Consider the following 19,984-nt stretch of genomic DNA (forward strand, 5'->3'; position numbering starts at 1 on the left):
GCTGCCAAGTTATCCCTTTTTTTAAGGGAAATTCTCTTATGCTGAATAGGCTTCCTCGTGAGAAAAGGGAAAACTTGGCAGCTATGACAATTAGTCCTCTTTGTTGCTACCTTGTTTTGCACCATAAACTTAATCTGCCATTCTGTTTGAAGCTGGGAGGCCAGGATTCAAATCCCCACTTGGCCATGAAGCTCACTGGGTGACTTTGGAGCTTAGCCTAACCTACCTCACAGGTTCTAGTTACAGGTAGGTAGCCGTGTTGGTCTGAGTCGAAGCAAAATAAAAAAATTCCTTCAGTAGCACCTTAAAGACCAACTAAGTTTATATTTTGGTATGAGCTTTCGTGTGCATGCACACTTCTTCAGATACACTTCTTCGTGTGCATGCACACTTCTTCTTCTGTTTCTAGTGTATCTGAAGAAGTGTGCATGCACACGAAAGCTCATACCAAAATATAAACTTAGTTGGTCTTTAAGGTGCTACTGAAGGAATTTTTTTATTTTGCTACCTCACAGGGTTATTGTGAGGATGAAATGAAGAAAGGGAATACTGTGTACTCCACCTTGAGCTCCTTGGCAGTAGTAGACCTTAGCAGTAGTTTCCTGTGGTTACCTAATCACTGTCGTTTCTACTTTAAACTGCAAAGCGGAATTGCAACTGGTTTTCAACACTATAGCAGGACTACTGCATTTCGCCTGCATGTACGGCCTGCTGCATTTCGCCCAAACAAGCGGGCTTGATGCAGCCACATAAGTTGGGAAGGGTCCGTTCACCTAAAATCCACCATTTCTGGGGTCATTTCCCCAACTCTCAGTCCTTTTCATCACCATGAAATGGTTTTGTTATTTAAGCACAATTGTGCAATTATCTCAGTAATGCTATCTATCTATCATCTGTCTGTCTATCTATTCTAAAGTGTTCAGAAAGGTTTTGCTGGAAGTTTTGGGGGAGGAGGATAATTAAAATTATTAGTAAAATGGTAGTACAGTGGTACCTCGGGCTACGTACTCAATTCGTTCTGGGGTGCCGTTCACACCCCGAAAAGTATGCAACCCGAGCATCCATTTTGCGCATGTGCAAAAGCACGATATCGCACTTCTGCGCATGTGCGACTTGCGCAGAACACTTCTGTGCATGCACAGACCCCAAGCGCGGCGAAAAATACTTCCGGGTTTGCAGAGTACGCAACCCGAAGCATACGTAACCCAAGGTATGACTGTAACCTGCCCAATAGGAGGATTCCTTAAATAAAAAAAGATTAATTAGTACAAAACACTTTCAATTTAAGTGCTGTTGTGAAAACCCTCAAAACGACACCCCACCTTCCAGAACTAATCTTCTGCCCGGTTCCTTCTTCCCTCCCCAACTCCACTGCCCCCCCCTGCACCTCCGGCTCCCTGCTATTGAACCTCAATTCCAGTTGCCCCCCCCCAACCAGCATGCTCACCCCCACACCTCCCTCAACCCAGCCAAGCAATCGCTTACAGTAAACCCACGCTCACTTAGGCCTCCTCTTGATAAGTTCAAGCTTTTATATTAATTCCTCATTGTCGATGCAAAATCTTCTATGGGCTCTTCACACCTCTGAAGTTCATTCCTGAAGCGTCTCGGGGGCTCCCACTCTTGGTCCAGCTGCTTCTTCTACAGCCAACATCTGCTGCAAGAACTGGATCAAAACACACACACTTTGGTTTGTTTTTTTTAAAAGGAGCTCTTCACTATTCTTTGTAGTGTGTCTTTCACACCTCTTCACTACAACTCCCATCTGGAAGGGGCTGGTGGGGCTACAATCTAATGCTGTGTTTCTCTAACTTGAGTCTGCAGCTGTTGTTGGACTACAACTCCCATCACCCTTGGCCGAACCAGTGGTCGGGGTGATGGGAGTTGTAGTCGAACACCAGCTGGGGACCCAAGTTTGAGAAACACCTGCTCTAATCCAATGTGGTATCTCCTCCGCCCTTTGAAAACCCTAAGAGCCATAGGTTCCGACTCCCTGGGGCTCTGGGTGCCCGAGCACCCACAAAATTCCCCATGAAGGATCCGGGCACCCACAAATTTCAGTGCCTGGGCCATGCATGCTGCATAGCACCCATGGTCATGGGGCCACGTTGGCACTTCTGCTAAGTATAGACCAGCAAGTGCCAACATGTTGCACCCCAGAATACAATTCCCAGCAGAGCCAGCCAGCATGGCTAATGGTCAGGGATGGTGGGAACTGGAGTTCATCAACATCTGGAGGCTGCCCTGATGTCAACAATACTGAGTTAGATGGACCAAAGGTCCGACTCATGATGAGGCCCTCTTCCTCATAAGGAAGAGCTCTGCTGGACCCAAATCTCATCCGTTCCAACATCCTGTTCTCCCAGTATGGAACCAGATGCTTATGAGAAGCCCTCAGGCAGGAGATGAGCACAATTTTTGAAATTATTACGTATTTTGCGTTTTTCAGATTGTAGTTTTATGTTGTGAACCGCCCTGAGATCTATGGATGAAGGGCGGTATACGAATTTAATGAACACAATATAAATACTGCTGTCCTGACTTGGGATTCCCAGGGACTGGTTTCCAGAAGCATTTTTCTGGCCTCCAAAACAATGCCTCGATATATAGAAAGCGAGCAACCGAACTTGCTATTGATCACTGATAATAAACGTGTGTGTTCAAGCCTTACATCTGGGATCCGGTAGCCTTTTCCTTCAAGGAATTCCTTAAAAGCATACGTTCCATGAAGCTGCAGGATATCCATATCCTGGAAAGTCATTCAAAACCAAAGCATGTCAAGATGCACATTGAGAGACCATTTCCTCCCTCCCTTCCCTCACCCCAACTCTCTTCTTCTTATTCACCCCCTCTGCGTCTCCCGCACCCCTCGACTGAGCGCAAACACACACAAATGTATTACCTGCGTTTCCAGGGTCCCAAGAAGTAGAACTCTGGCCTAATGAGACGAAGCATTATGAGCAGGGCTATGCAGTCAGAGTAGGCATGATTCACAACAGCCCCCATTAAGTCCATTGGTATGATACATGCAACACATGGGTGATACGCAATAATCTCTAAATTAATTCTGCATTATTCATCATACATTGTTTATCAAAACTTCTGAGAAAAATATAACACCTTATGCGGAAGCCACAGAGACTTACAAACTACCAAATCTGGAAAAAAACACCTGTTGATATCAGATTCCAATTAGTTTTTCAAATATTTGATCAACAGTTTTTTTCAGATTTGGTAGTTTGTAAGTCTCTGTGGCTTCCGCATAAGGTGTTATATTTTTCTCAGAAGTTTTGATAAACAATGTATGATGAATAATGCAGAATTAATTTAGAGATGATTGTGTATCGCCCAAGTGTTGCATGTATAATACCAGTACCTGTACCAGCAACACAGGTACATTTTCCCAGTATTCTTGGATTTCCCATTAAGTTCATTGGCATTAAGTGCCTCGGATGCCAATATAAGCTACCAAACCAGGCGCAAGGATTTTATCTTGACCTACAAAGCCCCAAACAACTTGGACCTACAGGGCACTACATAGCCATTAATCTGTTGAGGTCCTCCTGGAGTGGCTGCAGCCAACAAAGGTGCAAATTATGTCCACTAGGGGGAGAGCTTTATCTGCAATTGTTAGGGATTCTTTAGGAGGGGGCAATAGATCAAACCAAGATTTATTATCAAGGTGGCTGAGATGCTGCCGCTGCCTTTGCATTTACTTTTCTGGTCCCATTTTGCACATCATCATCATTTTTACCCACCTTTCATCCTAAGGTCCCAGTATTCATACATTTTGTGACAGCTAACTGTAAGTCCCTGGTTTGACCATGCATGCCTACATACGACTACGTGATATATATCACTCAGCCTGGACACAGAAGTCCTCCTCCAAGGGCCTTTTGGTGGTTCCCTCCCTGTGAGAAGCCAAGTTACAAGGAACCAGGCAGAGGGCCTTCTCGGTAGTGGCACCCGCCCCGTGGAACGCCCTCCCATCAGATGTCAAAGGAAAAAAACAACTATCTGACTATCTGCCCTGTTTAGGGAAGTTTTTAATGTTTGATGTTTAATTGTGCTTTTAAATCTGTTGGGAGCAGCTGGGGTAACCCGGCCAGATGGGCAGGGTATAAATATTATTATTATTATTATTATTATTATTATTATTATTATTATTATACATCCCAATGTTACTCTCTCATTGACTGCATGACTGATGCGGAGTCTTTCACTCAGAAGAAGACACACACACACACACACACACACACACACACACACACACACACATTTGGCAATACCTTTTCACCCAATGCTCTCTTTGAATTCCTGGAGCTTCTGTCTTTTGCTTTTGGATCTTCTAAAGGTTTCTGTTTCTTCCAACTCTTTGGGTCCAGGTACCAGGCACCATACCTGGTCTTCTCAGACTTGGATTGACAAGATCCCTGAATGATAATAATATTATAATAACATCATCTCTAATTGCATTTTTTTAAAGCTGCATCTCAAACACTGGGTGCCTCCAGAGTCCAGACTGTCACCCTTTTGCAAGAGGGATTAGAGCGCAGTTCTATGCAACTGAAGTAGATTAAAGCACTCCTTTGCCCGAGCTCTTTGCTTTATCCCAAGAACACTATGGCAATTGCAAGATGGCTAAACATGAGAACCCGAGGGTTGCTTACCTTGGAATGGCTACCTTGCTGAGCATCGCTTTTCAGGGTAGCCTGGGGAGATGGCATCCCTACATACTTCCGCAACTCAGCGGGTAAATAGTTCAGCTCCTCAACGTATATCGGACCAGACAACGGGGGCTTGGTCTTGAAATTTGTATCAAAGAGGCTTATAATGGTGGCTTCATCAATGTCATATTTCTCTCCACCCTGGGATGGTAATTCAAATAAAACAGGTATATATTTATATTATTCATATCAATATTTATATTCCAACAAAAGGGATATTTATTAACTCGAGTATATTTCCGCCATTCACAATGGCAGATTAGCCTTGGTAAATATTGCTTGATAAAAAAAATCATTTAATTGTTATCTTTATTTTAGGAATCTTAAGAATCAGTTTTAGGTCTTAACTGTTAGGGCTTTAAACCTAAGACGCTGGCAAATTGGCAAAGTCATGTGATTTAAGTTGTTAAGTCATTAAGTTGTTAAGATGCTCAGTATATATAAAGCATTTGTTTTGTTTGCCTGTGGGGTGTGGAGCAGTCATGTCTGAAAGCTCTGGGGATGTTTCTGTTATCTGTCTGCAGTAAACCTGTCTGTAGAAAGTTGGGCTTCCGTGAGTCGTTTCTGCTGCAAAGCTACAAGGATTTTACCACAACAAGAATCCAGCCGCTGTGCTTAATGCTCTGCAAAGAGAACTGTTTCTGGTCTGCGCAGCACAATCGTTTTACTGGACCAGTGCAGAAAAACTCTTATTAACAACATGAAATCTTGTGAGGGGGGCAACTTACAAAAAGCTCGGGCTTCTAGTGATTCAGAACTCAACCAGTCAAGGATCAGCTGCAGCTAAGGATTTCCCCACTGATCAGCTGATTGGGACAAATGGCGAGCCCCACACTGGCAGCTTGCAGGCCCAGTTTGGATTCAGATTTATGGGGAATTCCTTAGTGAAGACAATCCCTGCAAAGCTTGCTGTCAGTGCTGGTCAAGGGGTCAGTCCCTAGTACCCTGAACATGCCCAACCTCATCTGATCTTAGAAGCTAAGCAGGATCAGGCCTGGTTAGTACTTGGATGGGAGTTTTTATGAAGAGCAGTTTAAAAAATGAATGAATGAATGAATGAAAATAAACAAAAGTGGATTCCCTTTTCCCTTTAACGCTAGAGAAATTCTCCGGTAAAGCCCAGGTATGCTTTGAGAAGGTTTAAATTCCTTACATGATATTAGATAATTTATTTAATTTATACATTGCTTAATGTGTTTAAAATATCTCTAAGTGGTCTACAAAAAACTAAAGTAACAGCAGACTACAAATGTTGCATTAATACCAAGGTACTGAATATAAAAATCGGTATCAATTCATTTTCCTTCTGACACAGCCTCTCAGCCTCTAGGTTCTTGCCAAGGTCCAAACAAACTCTGAGCTCATCCACAAAAGTCTCACGACAAGAAGAGCTGCTGGAAAAGGTGGACACCACCCTAATTTGAAACTATTGACTTGTTTTCTATGGGCAGGCCCAAGGTGGATGTTGCTTCCTCAGCTGCCCCAGTGGCGTAGCAAGGTCAGGTGGTACCCGGTGCAGAAAATTTCTTATTACACACAAGCACACACCCCACATTGAAATCTAGTTGGACTCCCAAGAGACTGCGATCTACTCACAGTATAAAAACATTGGCTGTGATCTACCCATTGTCATTGCCAGGAGTTGAGCTTTTTTTAGGGCAGGGTTGGCCAAAGTTGTTGAGCTTTTTGGGGAGTTACAGGGTTTGGGTCATGACCTGAGGAAGCTTCTGCCGCTCTCCTTCCCTCCACCCTCTGCTTGTTTGCTCACCAGCCTCCTTCCTGCCCCTCCTCCAACAGCCCGGGAGTGTGGGGCTGTCAAAACGAAGGGGGAGGGGCAAAAGGCCGCTGACAAAGTGGCTCAACTCCCCGCTCCCCCCAACAGCTCAGGGTAGGCAGAAGTCGCGCTCAGGCAGCACGCTGAATGTCACCCCCCTCAGTGATGACACCCAGGGCGGTCCTTGCTCTGCCCCTGAGCTGCCCACAATTGTGTCCCATTCAGAGCCCCTCTCCACACCCAGGTCCAGTTACAACAGATTTGTTGAGCTTCCCAGGGGCTCCAAAGGGTGGGAAGAGGGGTGCCCTCCACTCACAGCTCTTTCCTCACTCCCGTCCTCTCTTCCTCCTCCAACTGATAAGCGACACCCCTCAGACTGGAGCTTAAACTTTTTTCTGGATTTTGCTAAAGTTGAAATGCATCGATTTTGGCAGGAAAACATTGCATACGCTGAGAGGAAATACAAATTTGAGAGTAATTTTAAAACCCACAGATTAATGTGAAAATGGAATGAAAAGGTCTGAAAACAATGCGGAACAGGAATTGTCAGATTCACCTTTCCCCAGTACAGAATCACAACAGGAAAGACTGAGTCAGACCATTGGTCCATCTAGCTCAATACTGTCCGCACTGACCGGCAGTAGCTCTCCAGGGTTTCAGAGAGGGAGGTATTTCTCAATGTTACCTGGAGATGCTGGGAATTGAATTTTGGACCTTCTGCAATGCATGCAAAACAGTTGCTCTGCCACAGAGTTACAGACAAGTCAGTCCTTGCTTTTGCGGTCCCCCACATGCAGCATAGGGACATTAGTCTGTAGCATAAAACCTACTTCTGGCATTTCAGCAAGATTGCCTGCAGGGATTGTTTTGCTCACCAGAGAATCAAACCACCTGCAGAACTCCTTCGCAGCTTGTTTCACATTCTCACCGAGGGAAGGAACATAATTCATCCTGGCCTCCCTCTCTCTTGCTGCTATTTCCGTTTTAGTGAACCACTTGTAAGGGTCCTTGCCTTTGGGATCCTTGCTGTTGGAAGCAATTGCAGAACGAAACCATTAGCGGTGCAACCCATTCCCCTGTTTGTTTGTTTGTTTGTTTGTTTGCTTGCTTGCTTGCTTGCTTGCTTGCTAAATTTTCATTCTCCTCTTCCTCTCAAGGAGGAAGGGCAAGGCAGCAAACGCCAAAGTGGTGAAACAATACAATTTAAAATAGAATGCAAAACATCTGAAAAATATTTTTAAAAGCATAAAAACAGTCACATGTTCTCACAGCGTTTTGATTTAGAGAAAAGACAAGTAAGAAGCGAGATGATAGAAATTTATATTTTTTTAAAAATGCATCGCATGGAGAAAATGGATAGAGAAAAGTTTTTCTCCCTGTCTCTTAACACTAGAACTTGGAGGAGGAGGAGGAGGAGGAGGAGGAGGAGGAGGAGGAGGAGGAGGAAGTGGTAAAGGACCCTGGAGGGTTAAGCCAAGTCAAAGGTGATTATGGGGTGCGGCGCTCAACTCGCTTTCAGGCTGAGGGAGCCGGCGTTTGTCCACAGACAGCTTTCCGGGTCATGTGGCCAGCATGACTAAACCGGTTCTGGCGCAACGGAACTCTGTGATGGAAACCAGAGCGCACGGAAACACCGTTTGCCTTCCTGCTACAGTGGTACCTATTTATCTACTTGCACCGACGTGCTTTCGAACTGCTAGGTTGGCAAGAGCTGAGACAGAGCAATGGGAGCTCACCCCGTCACAGGGATTCAAACCGCCAACCTTCCGATCGGCAAGCCCAAGAGGCTCAGTGGTTTAGACCACAGCGCCACCCACGTCCCTAGAACTAGAACTTTTTACTAGAACTTGTAAACATCCAACGAAGCTGAATGTTGGAAGATTCAAAACAGATAAAAGAAAGGACTTCTCCACACAGCGTATGGTTAAAACTATGATACTGTAGATAGATGGTAGATGGTAGGTAGGTAGGTAGGTAGATTAGATAGATAGATAGATAGATAGATAGATAGATAGATAGATAGATAGATAGATAGATGATAGATAGATAGATAGATGATTGATAGATAGATAGAAAGTGAAATAATATATGACTGCCCTAATAGCATCTCGAGCACAAATCACCATGATATTTAGAGGAGTCCATAATCTTTCAAGTATCACAGGAGTCGGACCCTTGTTTTTTTGCTCTCCACATTATCAGGTGCTGCAGCTATGGGATAACCAACCTCATTTAAACAACAAGCTTAAGTCTAATTAATGCTTGAAGGAGTTAATACCATAGAGTATGCTGTCCTGCCAGGCTTTACTCACCTTAGGAGGGACTAGGCAATCAAGCCTTTGCTCCCCTTCAGTCTGCCTGAAATGCTCAGCATGTGAAGAGGCTAAACTGGTTGCTCCAGCTTAGCCACATGGCTCTCACAAGCCACTCTTGAGTTCCAATCCTATCCAATTAGGAACTTTCAGCACTGTAACTAAGCCAGGTTTTACTGCCTGGGCAGCTTTTCTTGACTGTTGTAAGGAAAAGCATATGAAACTAATATTGGAAGAAGTTGTAAGTAAACAATTTTAACTTACCTAACATGTGGGTTTTTTCTATGCTAGGGGAAGAGGGAAGTTTCGGAACTCACAAGGACATATTTTAAAGGACTAACAGCCTATATTTCCCCACTTTACTTTGCCACTTATTTCATGATTTTAATTCTCTGCTGGGGTTCTCCTTTGGCGAGAGAACCTGCCCCAAACATGGATCTTGGCATTCAGGGAATTCTGGTTTATATACCTATGTTTCCCTTACCTTACCACCATCATTATTTCAGTACCTTCATCCTTTCAGAGGTGACCCATCACGCTCTTTTGCTGTGTGATCCCTGACACTCACCAGCCAATGAGCTTGGCCCGCGATTGCTTCTTTCTTTTGTCCTCCAACCGAGACGGAACTGCAGAGGGAACTGGGTGCTCCTGTGTAATGTCAGCATCAGCAACAACGTCTTCATTCATCGGAAGCATCTCTGGGTCCAGGATGCTTAGAACTTCCTTGAAAAGCTAAGAATAAAATCAGCCAGCAATAATTTCTCAGTGTAAATGGAACAAGAGTGTGACTTCCTTGGGCAACATTTGAGCCAGCCCTCGTTGAGCCATTCATATACCCCTTAAATTTTTTTTTGGGGGGGATATTATATTTTTGTCTGTGATGCATTACATTCATCTTGGCTTATTTGCACAAAATTTGCACACAGGTTGTAGGACGTTGCTGCTTATTGAGCACTGCCATTCATCATTTTGTGAGATGGGATATACCTGGCCAACCCAATATTTTTTCAAGTTGGCATCCCTGGGGGACAACTCTCTTTAAAAATTAAGGATGAATTGATTGCACTATGCACAATCGTAGGGAATGTGGGAATCACCATAGGAAATATTTTATAGAAGTTCACCACCAATGCAGGGTTGGATGAGGAAGGCAGTGTGAACCTTACCAGAGTAAGTGGTCCAAGCATGACACTGTATTATGATGAGTCATGGGAATGAGTCATCAATGCTAGATCACCCTCTCCTGGGACAGATGAGAACAGAAAGCCTGGAGTGTGACCTCCTACATGCGTTGGACCAAGGACATGTGGGGACAGTCCCGGGGCTGCTGATAGACCTGGGAACCACGATATGGAAATTAAGTGGCACTTCTAATGCATAGCAATGTTTTCTGCTTGATGAACAGGATGTTTCAGTTTTGTACCTAGTAGGACAATTTCAATGCATTTATCAGTTATTTGACATTGAAAAGAGTTCACAGATCAGTTTCATTCAATTCTGGGGAATAGATGTCAACATATAGTTCGCCATTAAGAAATTGTGAATTAAAAACTTGTTTAAAATAAACCTTCCCACTTACCAGCCATAATATGTATGTCAACCTCATCTTTCCATAGCATAGATTTTTATGCTACTAAGGCCCAGAATTTAACTGTATCGCTCCCAACTGCAGCTTGTTCCAGTTTTTGGCAAAGTTGTTCGCAACGAAGCACTCATTTTACTTTTAGCAATTGTTTGTGCAGCATTTCCTTCCTTGTTGCACCATTTCTATTACCCATGTTTCATTTCCCAATTGTCTGCCTTGCTAATCTATTTAGCTCTTGTTTCTTTTTCCTACATTCCTCATCATACCACGGTTTACTGGCTTTATATTTATGTCTGACACTGCAAGTTTTAGTTATCACTGGCTTCAATTTCTGAATACTGTACTGTATGTTGTTCATATATCTCCTTCTCCTTCAAGAACTACATTCAATCACCTCATGGCTGAGGACTTACGTTTTCTATTCTTTCTTGTAAATTAACATCCCATTTCAGCCTGCACTGGCCAATTTTGGATATATGCTGTGGCTTGTTTTATAGGGTGGCAATGACCAGGGCCAGAATAATCCTGGTCAGGCCCTAAGAGCAAGAGGAACTCCATTTTGTATATTCAATTCTAAATCTCTCTGCCTCTGATAGAAAGCAAACAGGCACAGCATGTATGCACATCTAATGCAAAGATCTAACCACACACAGCACTTCTAAGAAATTCTAGCATAAACCACAAGAGCAAGAGGATGCAGCCCACCTGATGTACTAACATGGCTTGATGATCACTTCTGGTTCTTCACCCAGCCTGCACATAGGGCCGGCCCTGCCCATCCCTGTCTAATGTAAGATCCAGCCACCAGCATGGTGTATGAATTTTGGTTGGTTGTCTTTAAAGAAATAGAATCAATTTGTAGTATAAAAATCATACAATTCCTTCTCTTAGTTTTGCTGGGGAATATAGATGAATCAAATCAGCAATTGTGTAACAAGGGATGCCTAATCTTTATTCTAGTCACTGTGGGCCTAGTAATTGCCAAACATTGATATTCTGCCACGGGACTGTCATTAGACTCTTGGTACTGTATATGCAAGGGTCATTTGGATATCGTGAGTATGATGTTCTTTTTAAAAAAGTAACTTAAGGGATTTTCCAAGGAAAGGGTAAACCTTGATTAGATGAGGGTTGGAATACAGGCTGGCATCTTGATGCCAACAACATTTTGCAGTTGCTGCAAAAAGAAAAAGAAAAGACTTGCCTATGTGAGCAGGACCACAAGAAAATCCCATTTGGAAGCAGCCAAAACGTCTTTCTACAAACAAGCGTAGATGTATAGAAACTTCTCAGAAAGGCATCAGAAATAACAGAGCTCATTGTGAGCTGGGCCTTTGATGCTTATAAACACAAATCAGAAAAATGCATGGGAATAATGAAGGCCTTTCAGTTTGGACCACAAACTGCGCCCAGGGAGTGATGGCTTCAGTTTCTGGTTGACATTGGTCTGTTATGCCCCTTGCAACATCAGTAAAAGTCCCCTGCAGTAAGAACCCTGTTCCCCCACCGCATTTGTGAGGTGTGAGAGCCAGAAAAGGGAAGTTCCTCCCATTTTTATTTTACAGAGAATCCCCCATTGGTATCGGGTGAGAGATATAGCAAATGATGTCAGTGGTGCACAGCAAATTATTCTTTTCACTAACTCCTCTTCAGTGGTGAAATCTCAGTGGTAGAGCATCTGCTTTGCATGCAAAAGGTCCCGGGTTCAATCCCTGTCTTGAAATTGTGATTAGGTGTTTTATCATTCAGCTGCCCTGTGCCCCTTTGGGTGGAAGGAAGGAACATAACTTATATCATCGTCCAAATCAAATACCAGCAAATTTAAGCTGTGCAGTTCAATGTGATCTGTAGCTCTTGCAAACAATCCCACTTCCCCAAAGGACTAGACTGTTTGCAAGAAAGAAAGTGATAGAAAAAGGCAATGGGAAGTGTGGATAGCGCCTGCTTTGACACAATGTCATTTAAGTTGCCCACAAACTGATCAGGATGCATGCTCAATAAACAAGTGAGCTGGAAATATCCTGTGTCACAATTAGGGATAGGCATATCTGTCAAGATTATTTTCTCTCTGTTTCTTATTTTTCCAATCTTCTCCACATTTCCACATCTGTTTGCAATTTTTTTTAAAAAAAGAGTCCTCATTAATATTTGTCAGCAGCTTGCTTTAAATTTCTCCTAATGTATACAATTTTCTATGTGATTTTGCCTAATGTAATGCATTTTTGCATGCTGCTTTCATTAATATGCCCACTTTTATTCATGCATTACCTAGTACATGCATTTTTCTACACATTGCTTGTCCAGAAAACTGGTTTTCAAAATTCAGGGAATGGTAGTTTAACCATGTGTTGTGTGAATGTCAAAGGATGAGTGGGTTTCATTTCATGTGTTGCTGAAGAAAATGTGCATTAGGTAGATTTGCCTTTCTATGTGACTTGAATCAAAATCCTCCCCATTCTTCCTAATGTTTAGTGGGAATCTCCTTTCTTGTGACTTGAAGCCATTGGTTCGAGTCCTAACCAGGAGAAAAGAAGCTTGCTCCATCTTCCATGTGACAGCCCTTAAGATATGTGAAGATGGCTATCATCAGGAACTTGCTGCCAAGGAGTGTGGTGGAGTCTCCTTCTTTGGAGGTCTTTAAGCGGAGGCTTGACAGCCATCTGTCAGGAATGCTTTGATGGTGTTTCCTGCTTGGCAGGGGGTTGGACTGGATGGCCCTTGTGGTCTCTTCCAACTCTATGATTCTACCAGGCCCGTCTTACCCATAGAGGCTAGTGGCGCAGGGTGCCACAGCGCCAGGTTCTGGAGGATGCCAGGCGAGAGTCCGGGGAACACTGAAAAAGTGCGCTGAGTGAGAGAGGGTGCGTGCGCCGCTCCTGCCAAGGTTCGGCTCGGTTTTTTCCCTTTTAGCCTGCAGGCGCCGAATTCTGCAGGACGGCAGAAGACTAAAAGGGGGGAAAACGAGCCAACGCTCAGTGGGAGCAGCACATGCGCCCTCGCTCGCTCGGCGCAGACCCGCTCACTCGGTGTGTTGCCTGCCATGGCCACCACAGCACAAAGTGGCCAGCTAAGCTGGGAGGCACTGCGTCCAGCCTCTGCCTATTCCCCGCCAGAGGAGCTGCCCTCCAGCCGCTGCCCATCTCCTCCATCCCTTTAAGAAAGGTTGGAAACTCTGGGAAGGGGGGGGGCGCCAGAGGGATCTTTGCACCACGGCGCTGGATATGCTTAAGACGGCCCTGGCTATCATATCTTCATATGACAACCCTTTAGATTTGTTTCAGCCTTAGCTGACTTGTTTTATTAAAAAAAAATACTTTTTGCACAAATGCTGAACCTTACCTCTGGGGGGATGCTTTCTTCCAGGTGAGGGTAGAGTGCTAAGGGGTGCTGGCTAAGGCAATACTCAATCTGAGCAATGTAGTCCCTTCTGGCTTGCAGATTTGGGCTGATTTTGGAGGTCTTCGTCTGGGGCTTGGTTAGCATCCTTTTGGCCCTCTGTTGCATTTTGCCCGGGTCCTCAGGTTTACTAGGGAGAATAATAGGGGTGAGCTCCTTTGGGCGTTGGATGACAATGTTGTCACAAGGAGGAGGGAAGCCGCTCCTGAAATCGTCCAAGCCATTTTTCAGGAAACGCCAGCGCTGGCCATTTAAGGAATCCGAAAGCCCGGATTTGTTAAGGGAACGCTTTTGAAAACATTTAAAGGGCATTTTCTTCTTGCATCTGGAAAACAACGATGGCACTATGTTAATAATAATAATAATAATAATAATTTTAAAAACCATGTTCCAACCACCAAACTTGCAGGATCAAACTGAAGTTTGCAGCTTATCTTTACACTGTAAAAAGATGGAATTTACCACACAACCCCAGGCTATATTCCTACGGGGCTTACACCCGGGTATGTTTTCTTAGAACTACAACTATTCTTAGCTAAAATTGCAATTAGAAGAATACATACCAGCAGGTGAAAGTAGCAAAATTCCACACAAAATCCGGCATCCAAGACGTGTGCAAATATTGCATCAAACGTTGGCTGGCTGGCTGGCTTCACAGTTTTCACAAAGCAGCAAATCTTTGCCTCCCGGTAGAAAGGAGACAACTGAGCAGCGCTAAGCATGTGCTCTCAGTGTGTTTGGGCCTGGTTGTTGTGGCAACCGAATTCTGCCAAGCTGGTTCGTTCACGGAAGCAAATTTTCTACAGGCACGGACAAAGAGGATTTACCCGCCTTTTATGCTGCAAGGAAGTAACCTGAAAACACCTTGAAGGTCTCGATCCAGAGAACGGTGGCATGAGCTCCACTCCCAGGATGCTAGGGCAGGTTGGGAAACTTTCCTCAGAATGAGGGCCACATTCTCTCGCAGGCTGCGGGCATTGCGGGGTTCTGCAAACTATTGGTGTGTGTGTGGCAAGCATAGATGTGGGGGGCCAGACAGGCACTGCTCTCCATCCTAGCAAGCAAGGCATTACTGTATCAGAGTTCAAGGGTGCATTTCAGCCACATAAAATTAGGAGAGGAGGACCCAGAGCAGAGAGAGACAGAGGCCTCACGTTCTCCATTTCTGCAAGGAACGTGCAACTTGGAGGGTGTGTTACTATAATTCTAAGGTCTCAAATATAGAATAAAGGTCCATAAATGTACAAAGCAAACACACACACACACATGAGTATATAAACCACGTGTCTGAAATAGTACAGGAGAGCAATCCTGAAGCCATTTTGACTCTCCCAAATTGACCTCAAATATTTCTCTGCAAGGAGGAAGGAAATGCAAAAAAAAAAGCTTTCCCATTGTCTTTGGACTGTAGGGGCCTACATCTCCCTGCAAATAACAGTCTGGCAAGGATCTGTTAAGCTGAGCAAACTATCAATAGGTGTAAGAGATTCAGGAACTAAGTATTTACCATCTCATGTCCAGGCTACCCCGAAAATGCAATCAAGTAAGGCATTATCAGGTATCCTGGCAGACAGGAGAGAAGCAACCCTCTCAAGTTTCTGCTGGAGACAGCCTCCTTCTGTGATGTATGTATGATGTTGGGGGGGGCGGTCTTGGGGTACAAGGTGGGCAATTCCAAAAGTCTTTATAGGGGCTTGTGCACCATCATTCTGGGTCTCTCCTACCTCCTTGCAAGGAGGGGAGGGAACTCTGTTGCAACAGGAAAAATAAAGACCCGCCTTGCTTTCTATGGATCTTGCCTCCATCCATTTATCTCTTGCCAGTTCTTATGCTTCCAGTTGCTTCAAACTGCGCAATATTTAATATCTGCAATAGAGGTTGGTTCCACACGATAGCAGGATCGGGCCACCTTTCCTGTGGAACTCCCTCCCACCATATATCAGAGGGGCACATTCCCTATTGTCTTTCCAGCACTTGCTACAGGCATTCTCCTTTCAACAAGCTTTCTAAACGGAGATCTTTATCCCAGCAGGCATCTGTCTTGGATTTGAATTGCTTTTATGTCTAAGCCATGGTTGGTTTAAACATAGGCAGATAGCTACAGGTAGTATTTGAGAGTTTTTAAAAATTGCTTTCATGTACAGTATGCAGTTAACTGTTTTTATATACTTAACTGCTTTATATATGGCTTTAATTCTATTGTAAACCACTTTGGGGGGCCTCGTGGGAAGAGATTCATAAATGAAAATAACCTATAATTTGAGATGGGGAAAGCCGACTACAGAGGCTACCGAAAGTGGTAACGAATTAACGTGATGAAAAATTGGGTTTTGAATAGCATCATCTGGAAAGGCCCTCCCGGCGCTGGCTTCTAATAACACCACTGTTTAGCAGAACACACAGGCTGTTGGGAAAGTCCCGGCCCACCACGCCAGCGATCCCAGAGGCCAGCCGATACTGAAATTCACAGCTAACCGCAAGGGTCACTGCCTGCCACACAACTGCACTTCAATATGCAACACCAGCTCATAGAAATAGCCAGATAAGGAAGTGGAAGTGTTTGCTGACCCTGGAGGAAAAACAATATGTGATGTATCAGTCGGTCCTGACAAGGATTTATGCTGCTCAGTTACATAATATCTCTGTTTTCCCCATTGTATGCGGAGGTCAGTGAGCCAGCAGTGGAACTTACCCAAAGCAGCTGCAGGAAGTTCTAATTTGGAAAATAAAACAGCTTGTGAGAGGGGCTATTTTGACTAGGAGCTTGTTGTTGTTGTTGTTGTTGTTTAGTCGTTTAGGCGTGTCCGACTCTTCGTGACCCCATGGACCATAGCACGCCAGGCACTCCTGTCTTGCACTGCCTCCCGCAGTTTGGTCAAACTCATGTTCGGAGCTTCGAGAACATTGTCCAACCATCTTGTCCTCTGTCGTCCCCTTCTCCTAGTGCCCTCCATCTTTCCCAACATCAGGGTCTTTTCCAAGGATTCTTCTCTTCTCATGAGGTGGCCAAAGTATTGGAGCCTCAGCTTCAGCATCTGTCCTTCCAGTGAGCACTCAGGGCTGATTTCCTTCAGAATGGATAGGTTTGATCTTCTTGCAGTCCATGGGACTCTCAAGAGTCTCCTCCAGCACCATAATTCAAAAGCATCAATTCTTCGGCAATCAGCCTTCTTTATGGTCCAGCTCTCACTTCCATACATCACTACTGGGAAAATGACTAGGAGCTATCTGCACCAGAGAGAGAGAGAGAGAGAGAGAGAGAGAGAGAGAGAAGAATCCCTTCCTGCCCACCCAAATGTCTACTTGTTTTTCTCTTTGTTTATTCACATCCCACCTTTCATCAGGTTTCCGGTACAGCTCGCAAAAGGGAAAGTTTAAAAATTCAATAAAGCAAATTAAAGCAATAGATGTTTTTTATTACATGGGCACAGACCTGACACAAGTAAATAAAACACTGAAACCTTGAAATCTCTAACACACACTCAGACTCTCCAAGTGTCCCTATTTTCCAGGGACAGCCCAGGACTTACAGAAGCCACCCCGGTTTCTGCATTGATCCCAGAATGCCCTGCTTTTCCTTTGTTGTTTTTTAGTCGTTCAGTCGTATCCGACTCTTCGTGACCCCATGGACCAGAGCACGCCAGGCACTCCTGTCTTCCACTGCCTCCCGCAGTTTGGTCAGACTCATGTTGGTAGCTTCGAGAACACTATCCAACCATCTCATCCTCTGTCGTCTCCTTCTCCTTGTGCCCTCAATCTTTCCCAACATCAGGGTCTTTTCCTTAGGACGTCCCTATTTTCCTTAGGACATCCCTATTTTCATTGGAGAAATTTTGGCGGGAATTGGAGTTATGCGACCCCAGCGCCAAGAAGATAAGTAACTACACAGCCTTTAGAAGACATCTGAAGGCAGCCCTGTATAGAGAAGCTTTTAAAAAAAAGTTTAATGTTTTATTATGTTTTTATATGTGTTATATATGCTGTCAAGAGTGGCTGGGGCAACTCAGTCAGATGGGCGGGGTATAAAAGATTAAATTATTCTAGTTATGGAATAGGATGTCCCTATTTTCACCGGAGAAATGTTGGAGGGTATCCACACGTACAGCCTGAGGTGAAACATGGTGCCCCCATCTAAAGAAAACATGTGCTGCTTACATAAACTAAGGACAGGAACAAGCCAAGATACAATTAAAATTTGCAAAATTGCTTTACAGGTCCTTGCAGCAGAAAAGAAAAAAATAGCATCAGTTTCTCTTAATGTTTGGTCTGTGTCAGCCAATGAGGCAGATGACCATACAGAATGGGGAAAAAAGTATTTAAACACTGCAGCATATAAAAGTGTCGTGCAATAGCAGTACAAAATTAAGATTTAGCACCAAGAAGCGTAAAAGCAATGTATAGAGGATTTAGGACCGGGGGAGGTGGGGTTAGTGTTTTCCTGACACTGATACCTCACCAGGCAAAGCTCAGTGGAAGGAGGATCCCATAGATGTGGTGCCAGCACTGAGCAGACCCTCAGCAGACTGAGCAGTCCAGTAAACCTGAAGGAGCGTCTCCACCTCCATCGTTCTGCCCAGACACTGAGGTCCAGCACCGAGGGCCTTCTGGCGGTTCCCTCATTGCGAGAAGCCAAGTTGCAGGGAACCAGGCAGAGGGCCTTCTCGGTAGTGGTGCCCACCCTGTGGAACGCCCTCCCATCAGATGTCAATGAAAAAAACAGCTACCAGATTTTTAGAAGATATCTGAAGGCAGCCCTTTTTAGGGAGGCTTTTAATGTTTAATAGATTATTTTATTTCATTTTTCTGTTGGAAGCCGCCCAGAGTGGCTGGGGAAACCCAGCCAGATGGGTGGGGTATAAATAAATAAATAAATAAATAAATAAATAAATAAATAAATAATAAATAATATGTTGTTGTTGTTATTTCTCTGTAGCATAGCAGGAAGTTTGCACTGAAGTGTTTAAGAGTACAGTGGTACCTTGGTTCTTGAACGGCTGAGTTGTCGAACAAATCGGCTCCCAAACGCCACAAACCCGGATGTAAGTGTTCTGGTTTGCGAACATTTTTGGGAAGCCGAATGTCCAACGCGGCTTCCGCTTGAGTGCAGGAAGCTCCTGCAGCCAATCGGAAGTCACACCTTGGTTTTCGAACTACTTCATGAGTCAAATGGACTCCCAGAATGAATTAAGTTCGAGAACCAAGGTACCACTGTACAGACCTGCAGAGGCAGCCATTTTATCCAAGACTGTAGCTTCCCACAAACACTCGCAGACCCTCCAAGTGTCCCTATTTTCCAGGGATGTCCCTGATTTAGAGAAGCCGTCCCAGTTTCTGATTTGATCCTGGAATGTCCCACTTTTCCTTAGGATGTCCCTATTTTCATTGGAGAAATGTTGGAGGGTGTGGAGTTATCTGACACCCGAGCTATCTGCAGGCAATCCTGTACAGGGAAGTTGTTTTAATGTTTAATGTTTCATTATGCTTTTATATATGTTGGAAGCTGCCCAGAGTGGCTGGGGCGACCCAGTAAGATGTATTGGGTATAAATATTATCATTATGGAATGGGACATCCCCATTTTCATCAGGGAAATGTTGGAGGGTATGCACTTGGGCATTAAAATCCCTACCTTGGGGGGGGGGGATTCAAGACTTAGCTCATGTGTGAATTGACTCTAAGACTGCAATCCTATCCCAGGATTTGTTTCCCCCCCAAAATATTAAATTCTTTATTCAATTTTTTTAAAACATTTGTTTTTAAAAGGAAAGGATTTGTTTGTGGGGTAATTCCTTCCCCGTTTGAAGATGGAAAAAGTCCTACATTCAAAATCTGCACCTGTTATGTTTTCCTGGGTGCTGAAACAAATGTGCAAGAAATTGCGCAAGACACAGACTGCAAATCTAAGAACAGGAAGATGCAATTCCTGTGGGTGTGTTTTGTTCTTATTAATGCCTTTTCTGGCCAAATTTGAAAATGAGGTTGCTGGAAAGAGGAATCAGCCCTCGCGTTTTTGTGTGTAGGCGGACCCCGGCATTCCTACGCCTCCTTCCTACCCCCAGCTTCTTTTAATCCAGCTTCCGCCTCTGCTGCAACGACAACCTGCTTTCGCAAGGACTCGGAATTCCTCGTTCCAAAAACAGTTGTTCCATGGAAGCAATGATGTAATCTGGCAAATCTGGATTACCCAGATT

The 19,984-nt window shown here is 44.3% G+C and overlaps 1 protein-coding gene across 2 annotated transcripts; it reads right to left on the bottom strand.

Moving 5' to 3' along the window:
• Positions 1 to 1,485: 1,485 nt before the first annotated feature.
• On the bottom strand, positions 1,486 to 14,513 carry LOC118079079 (protein FAM47E-like). 2 transcript variants are annotated; one of them, XM_035103118.2, is made up of 8 exons: positions 14,358 to 14,513; positions 13,738 to 14,119; positions 9,382 to 9,545; positions 7,377 to 7,527; positions 4,671 to 4,868; positions 4,290 to 4,433; positions 2,672 to 2,749; positions 1,486 to 1,666 (listed from the first exon to the last, which is right to left on the bottom strand). In XM_035103118.2, exons 2-8 carry the CDS (start codon positions 14,104 to 14,106, stop codon positions 1,592 to 1,594), a joined length of 1,179 nt encoding a protein of 392 aa, XP_034959009.2. In that variant the 5' UTR covers positions 14,107 to 14,119; positions 14,358 to 14,513; the 3' UTR covers positions 1,486 to 1,591. The 2 variants fall into 2 exon arrangements, with proteins under 2 accessions (XP_034959009.2, XP_060134346.1); XM_060278363.1 differs by lacking the exon at positions 1,486 to 1,666 and having other exon boundaries at positions 1,821 to 2,749.
• Between the last annotated feature and the right edge of the window lie 5,471 nt (positions 14,514 to 19,984).

Source organism: Zootoca vivipara, chromosome 9 (genome assembly GCF_963506605.1).
Source record: "Zootoca vivipara chromosome 9, rZooViv1.1, whole genome shotgun sequence".
NCBI classification, from domain to species: Eukaryota; Metazoa; Chordata; class Lepidosauria; order Squamata; family Lacertidae; genus Zootoca; species Zootoca vivipara.